The sequence below is a fragment of the Lactuca virosa genome, chromosome 7 (genome assembly GCF_052849685.1).
Source record: "Lactuca virosa cultivar CGN04683 chromosome 7, Lactuca_virosa_CGN04683_v6, whole genome shotgun sequence".
Lineage (NCBI taxonomy): Eukaryota > Viridiplantae > Streptophyta > Magnoliopsida > Asterales > Asteraceae > Lactuca > Lactuca virosa.
In genome coordinates, this window is record NC_136432.1 from 207,517,808 (window position 1) to 207,525,532 (window position 7,725).

At 30.9% G+C, this 7,725-nt stretch overlaps 1 protein-coding gene across 1 annotated transcript; it reads left to right on the top strand.

The window, feature by feature from the left end:
* Window positions 1-1,574: 1,574 nt before the first annotated feature.
* On the top strand, window positions 1,575-2,709 carry LOC145125057 (BURP domain protein USPL1-like). The gene is made up of 2 exons (XM_079060549.1): window positions 1,575-1,680; window positions 1,862-2,709. Exons 1-2 carry the CDS (start codon window positions 1,627-1,629, stop codon window positions 2,645-2,647), a joined length of 840 nt encoding a protein of 279 aa, XP_078916675.1. The 5' UTR covers window positions 1,575-1,626; the 3' UTR covers window positions 2,648-2,709.
* Window positions 2,710-7,725: the final 5,016 nt, after the last annotated feature.

Here is a 7,725-nt window from a genome sequence, read left to right on the forward strand (position 1 = left end):
GTTCTGGTTTGGGGGTGTGACAATTTTTAGCTCATAAGCACGAACGCTCGTGCCTGGCCCGATCAGCCTCGGGGTGGAATGCCATCAGGTCAGGTCCAATCAACCATCGGGTTGGAATACCCAGGTTTTTTTGGCCTACCACCTCAACCCTACCGCTCCTCCTGAGCCTCCGTGCCTACGAATTACCGTCGGCCCGTACCGGGTGTCTTGGCATACCGCAACAAGAGGGACCGCCTCAACCCATCCAAACACAATATGTCATCAACCAGACAATCAGGATCAAGTATGCACATAGTACCGACAAAACAGCAATCATACCGCTCCATGTCGCCTACTAATTCCTCATAGTATACAATTCTGCAGGCGATTACCATGAAGAAACATGCTAAATACCAGGAGAAAGATCTAACTCGGTTCTAAACTCACGACTCGAGATCCAAGGATCTACCATTGCATTCCACCCAAAATCTTTTGATTCATCGCAACCTCTCACTAAACCTGGATGCAAAGATTTTCTCCCCGCCGCTGAAACTACCAGTCCCACACCTGATCCAGCCACCAGGTTCCCAGAACCTGGAAGACAGGGACATTCTAACCCAACCAAACCTCTGATTACAACATTATGATGACATTATACCTTTCGCCTGGAACTCGCGAATCGCACCCTCAACCAAAAGATCCTCCACTTATTTCACAGACTTCCAGAATACCGAGCTTGCATGGATACACTCGCGATCCCCAACGCGAGTTTCCACCGGGAACCCACTCGGAAATGGCGTCTCCAAATATCTTCTTGTAAATCCTCCCATAAAACTAACGAGCATCCGATTATATATGTTAAAAACTAATTAGTAGAAATGTATATTTAACAATATATATGTAAGTTGCAAAAAGAGAATATAATAAGAATATATTTTTTAGGGTAAAAAATAGTGTTAAGAATGAAGTATGGTTAGAAATAAAACATTATTTATCTTATTTTTTATTTATTTTTGGAGGGAAAAAATAAAAATGAGTTGGAGATAATAACAATTAATTTTGTAACAGTCACCACAAAATTCATTATTTTTTATGAAATTTGTCTCAAGATTTTTTGTTTCTTTTTTGTTTTTTAAATCAACTTTTTCTTGTAGAATATTTATTTCAACCTAATTTTATTTTTGTGCTATGAAGCTCGTTTCGAAGTGAAAATAATTTTTGATTATCTTCACAATAAACAAATCCAAAAATTATAATAATACACTATTTTCACAATGATATAAACAAATTCTACAGAAAGAAAAATCCTGGGATAATTTAAAAACAAAAAAAAAATTTTGACTTTTAATATTTTCGTTGGTACCATACAAAATATAAATTTTGCAGCAAATAATAAATTTTACAGTTGGGTCATTGCAAAATTTATTACAATTTGTAAAATAAATAAATAAATAGTTTGTAGCCATAACGAGTATATTTATATTTTTCTCAATAATAAGATATTAAGTTGATGCATTGTCAACTTGTCATAAATGAAATTAATAATAATAATAATAAAGCATTTGACATGTTTATCCCTAAAAAGTAAAAGCCAACCTATCTATAACTTCCATACTTCTCTTTCACTTTTCATCTCAAAAACCAGCCATGGCTTCTTCTTCCAGTTGCAGTCTTCTCTTCCATGTTCTATTGCTCATACAGGTATACACTACACACACTTCTTTCATTATTTACCATATTTTATACACATATATATGTTTTCTTCTAGTTTTATCTCATATTATAATAAATACTTCAATTCCTTGAATTTGAATCACTAAAAACGAATGAAGAATCACAAAACATGAAACTGATTTGAATCGAATCTTTTGATGCATAACAGTTTTGCAGCTCTCGAGATATCATTGACAAAAACCTGAAGAACAACGATCATAACGAAGAAAATCATATAACAATTTATGGGAAAAATGAAGCCGAGGATTTCGATCCTGCTTTAAAAGTGTTCTTCAACGTAAATGATTTATACAAGGGAAAAAAAATGCCGATTTATTTCGCAACAAACGATCCTTCCACAACGCCTCGACTACTCACTAGAGATCAAGCCGATTCAATCCCATTCTCCTCGTCAAAACTCCGTTATCTTCTTGACTTTTTAACGTTGTCCAACGACTCACCACAAGCAAAAGCCATGGAACAAACACTCAAACAATGTGAGCTTGATCCGACACCCGGTGAGACAAGATTCTGTGCTACCTCGTTGGAATCGATGCTGGACTTGACACGTGGCGTATTGGGTATGGTGAAACTGAAGGTGTTGACCACCAAGACCCATAATTTGTCAGATTCCGGTTATACCCTTTTGCAAGAGTACACGTTTTTGAAGGAGCCATTGGAGATTCATGTTCCTGATATGGTGGCTTGTCATACCATGGCTTATCCTTATGCGGTTTACTATTGCCATGCTCAGAAGGGGAATAATAGGGCTTTTGAGATTTCTTTAGGGGGTAAAAATGGAAATAGAATTGATGCTATTGCTGTTTGCCACATGGACACTTCCAAGTGGGACACTGACCACGTGGCGTTTCGTGTACTCGGAGTCCAGCCTGGCAGCTCGCCTGTTTGTCATTTTCTCCCGGCCGATAACATAATGTGGATCCCATCGGTTTAGATGAATAGTGGATTGTAAAACGTGTTTGAATGTGCAATAAATATAGTCTTAATTAGTAGCTAGTGATTTTATGATCTATTAATTTTTTCTGGAATAGCTAACCTTATTTTACACCAAAGGGCTTTTAGCCCAGCGTGTTGCCCTCCCTCCTTAAAGTTGAGGGTTCAAGTCCCGTCGTGGACATAAGTGGATTTAAGTTGTAGTTTAGGAGTAGATTAGATTTGCCGTTTAAAAAAAAAAAAAAAAGCTAACCTTATTTTATGCATTGTATAATTGAAATGAGAAGATGTAGTGTTACAAACAATAAATAATCGGAGAATTTAAAAGTTTAAAAAAAAATAAAAAAGAATTGGTAGTTGATAAGGTAATATCGTTTGGTAAAATTAATTGATAAGGTAATATCGTTTGGTAAAATTAATTGATAAACTAAATAATAAATTACATAATATAAATATAGACTTACAAGTTTAACTCATAAAGTGGTATAAACATGTTGTGAGGTGAATCGTTTTGTTGCTTGGTACTATGATTCCCTATGGATGAAGATATGTTGCTTGCGAGTTTGTGATCCCATTATTACCAAAATCAAAGGGAAAAAGAAAGGCTCTTTATCAATGTTTATAAATTTATTTTCTATGTATTGAAAGAACTTTTCTTAAATGTTCTAAGTTTCTAACTATACATATTAGAGTTATATATAGTAAAAATAGTTGTCAGACCTATGTATTATATCGATTTATTTAAAAAATATATATATATAAAGGTTTAAATATTTAAGAGCTTTAAATTTATAAGAAATATGACAAAAAATATTGAATTATTAAAATTGAATTATTTTTTTTCTCTTTAAAATTTAAACAAATAATTTAGATATATAAATAAATTAACTAATACGACTTTAATTTCGGAATTTTGAAATTAGAAGGTAAGTCCATTAATAAAATTGATATTCATTTATTATTATATTTATTGTGATTATTACATTTAAATATTATGTGGACTTTAATAAAATAGAAAAAACTATAAAATAACATGTGGAAAAAAAATTAATTTAAAATAATCATAAAATAACATATGGTAAAATGAATAAGAATATAACATGTGGTAAAAAATATTTATTTATTGGAGCAGATGTTAAAGAAATCTATATTGAGTAGATGAAGAGAAAAGAAGAGTAATATCTCGGATTGAAAGTTGTAGAATATTTGTGAGGTTATCCCTCATTGCTTATATGTTTGAATTGAAAACTAAAGTCTCATGGAACAGAGCATAAAAATATTAGTATAAGCAGAATAATAGAATGATTAATTGTATTTTATGATTACGTTTGGTTGACTTATTAGAATATAAGTAATTTTATATAAAAGTAATCATATTATATGTAAATATAATATAAACTTTTAACTCCACTATGCATTATACATAAAATCTTAATAAACTTTAATTTATAAAAAGGAAAAACTACTAATAATAGAAACTTAATTAAAGCTATATATATATATATATATATATATATATATATATATATATATATATATATATATATGGAAAAACTACTAATAATAGAAACTTAATTAAAGCCCAAAATATATATATATATATATATATATATATATATATATATATATATATATATATATATATTACATTTGGGCTTTAATTAAGCTTCTATTGTTCTATTGTACGTAGCATTTTCTTTTTATAAAATTACAGTTAATTAAATTTTATGTATAATACATAGTGGAGTTAAGACTATATTATATTTAAAGATAACATAAATTTTCTAATATAAAATTAATTATATTTTTATAACATAATCGTAAAATACCATTACTCATTCTCTTATACTGCTTATGCTAATATTGTTTATGCTCCATTGCATGCGACTTTAGTTTTCAATTCAATCATATAGGCAATGAAAGATAACCTCACAAATATTCACAAAAATGACAACATTGTAACTATGAATTAATCAAAATAACCCAAATTTGCATTTATCGAAATGAAATAATCAAAATAACCCAAGTTAACGTTTATCCAAAATATCACCTAATCCGAAGTGGTTGCGTTTCACATTTTTTATATAGGACGTGTTTGTCACGAAGTTTTTGGGTGCTTCTAGCTTCCAGTGTTTGATAAAACGTTCCGTTTTGAACAAAAGTATCGTTTGGCACTACATACTTTTAGAGTTTAGTTAAACGAAACATTCCAATTCTAAAACCTATCTCATGTAGTGTTTACCAAAACGCTATCAGCTACCAGTTACCCGCTAGTTTGCTGAAAATGCACATAACAAATTGAAGTGATTTGCTTCAAATACTTGATACAAAGTGATTTGCATCAAATACTTGATACAAATTAGGGATTTTTGATTTGCCTTCTAACTGGTCCAAAGTTAGATTCAGTCCTCAGTCATTAATCGACGATAATATCCATTTTCCCTAACTCACTCTTGTTCTATTCAATCGTCGTATACCCCTATCTCACACTCTCGATCAAGAATCCACATATAGTGACATGAAATTAGAAATCGTGCTCCGCTGCAACACCATCTTCTTCCCTAACAATGAGGAATCTCATGTGAATTGACATGGAGAAGTGAATTCGTCAGTGAGTTTTACCTTCTGTGTGTATCATCTTTCGTTATTCCGATTTTCATGAATCCTATAATTTCTCTATGAGTATGAATCATATGATTCCTTGAAAGCATTAGTTTTTAGTGTTTGGGTTCCATCAAATCAAAATTTCTATTTCTATTTGTTTGATTAAATTGACAATTCTCAAGAGCTTCCTTGTGGTTTCATATAGTTACGTATGTGCTTATTCATTGTAATTAGTTTATCATTTCTGAAATTTTGTACTTAATTAATTTTCAGTTTTACAAGATTGGTTTAATTTAATGTTATTATTTTTATCTTAGCTTCAAAATTCATCTTGCTTGAATTGATTCATTTGTTTTTTGTATAACAAACTCCGATCAAAACTTATCTCAATGGTGAATTCATGCTTTTTGATTATGTTCTCTGTGTATGTGTATGTATGAATGTGTATGTATGTCTTCAGTACATTGTGTATATGTATCGGCGATGTATCAATATTTTTCGTGTGTACGTATCATCAATTTTATCAGCATCTACTTCTTTAATTGTCATCCAGTTTTCTTTTCTTGTATTCATTTTAAATTGATTTAGAGTATTCAGTCAATTTCACAGTTGGATCAAAGTTCATTGCCTTCTCTGGAATCCAGAATAAAATTCATTATTATTTTTGGCGCTATATACAATTTTCCATCAAGGGGTAATATGGTTATTTTTCATTTCATCATAGTAATCAAATATATAACCAAACAACATGGTTTTAGTCAGATGTGGACTTGGTCAAAAGTTCTAACTCAGTCAACAACTATCAAACAACCCCTTAGATAAAATTGCAAAAATGGTTTTATGATTTATCAAAAATTATAAATTTAGACCAAAATGTTTTGGACTTACATCACTAGTCCAAATAAAAAAATTATTATAGTTTTGGTCCTTGGTAATTACGAAAGTATTATTTTGCCTTTATGAATTTCTTTTTATATTTATTTTATTATTTAATTATTTTTTAGAATTAAAAATAAAACAAAAAAGTTCAACATTTCCTCCTAATAACCCCACCCAACCTACACCATTTATCTTCAACACACATCAACTTCATCTCTCTCTCTCTCTCTCTCTCTATATATATATATATATATATATATATATATATATATATATAGATATATATATATAAAAGTTAAAAATGTGGATGACATCTATTGTGCGGACGTTTGTGAGCATTGCTATTCTATGAGAATGGCTAAAAGAATAGTTTGTTTGATAATTTGAATACGTTCAACCTCATTCTCACTAATTCTTATTCATTTTTGTTGTAACACATAGCTTTTCACTCATTTTCATTCTTACTGAATATGATTATCAAGGACACATTCTGACAGAATGAGAACCGTAAAAAAAGTCCATAATATCCTTATAGACGATTTAATTAGTGACAAAGCATGATAATGATAATAGTTATGAAACGTTGAACGTATTGACATTACTAAACAACAAATTCTCTTAGTCATCCTCATAGAATAGCATTGTCCACACGTCAGCACAATAGATGTCCATCCACAATTGAACCTAATTCTCTCTCTCTCTCTCTCTCTATATATATATATATATATATATATATATATATATATATATATATATATATCGCTTTCTTCAGATCCTTGTAGGGCACCATCGAAAACCACTGACACCGTCAAAACCACCACCATTCTTTCCAGAAACCACCGCTAACATCTTGAACTACCGCCACAAAGTGATCAAGGAGGAGCGTCGATGGATATAGAACGTTGACAAATCGTCTCTACCTTCTCGGTTCGTCTTCTCCGCCGAAAACTACAGCTAAAACCACCATTTCTTCCAAAAACCATCACTGGCGTCACCATTCTCGCTCTTAATCAACTGCCACCCCTATCGTTAAATTTCGCATCCACCACCTTCGTCTCTCTTCTTATGTAACACCCATTGCATGAGCCTATTTTAAATAACATTTAATAAAAGTTTTAAAAATATTTTTAGAGTTTTCATTTGTGGAAAATAGTCCTAAAGTTTAATTCAAAATATTTTTCAAAGTTCGAATGTGGATAACGGTCCCAATCATAAATTCTCAAGCATTTAGGGTTTAAGAAAAACATTTCATGCGAGAGTGTCACAACATATATAGAAAAATGGTTTAAGAAGTCGTTACAAACCAAGAGTCTTCTAAATATCCAAAGCTTATTAGTCTTCTAAGCTTCTAACAATATCTACTAACGTGCAAAAATTTATTACATAGTGAGTTAGGAACTAAGGAGCCTAGTGAGTACAATCTCAGGGTTAGTCATTTTACCGATAGTGTATGAGTGAACACTCAACTTATACACAAATATACAAATCCATGTCTTCTCAAAATAACAAAAACATCAATAGTTAACTTGGGGAAAATATAACATTTAAAAAGGTACATTATCATTTATAATAGTTCTCATATAAACTTCACAATCA

What these genes read in the sequence shown, in the direction of transcription:
- LOC145125057 (XM_079060549.1), top strand. Translation starts at nt 1,627, where the DNA reads ATGGCTTCTTCTTCCAGTTGCAGTCTTCTCTTCCATGTTCTATTGCTC. An exon ending in ATGTTCTATTGCTCATACAG is followed by an intron (nt 1,681 to 1,861) that starts GTATACACTACA and finishes GATGCATAACAG; the next exon opens with TTTTGCAGCTCTCGAGATAT.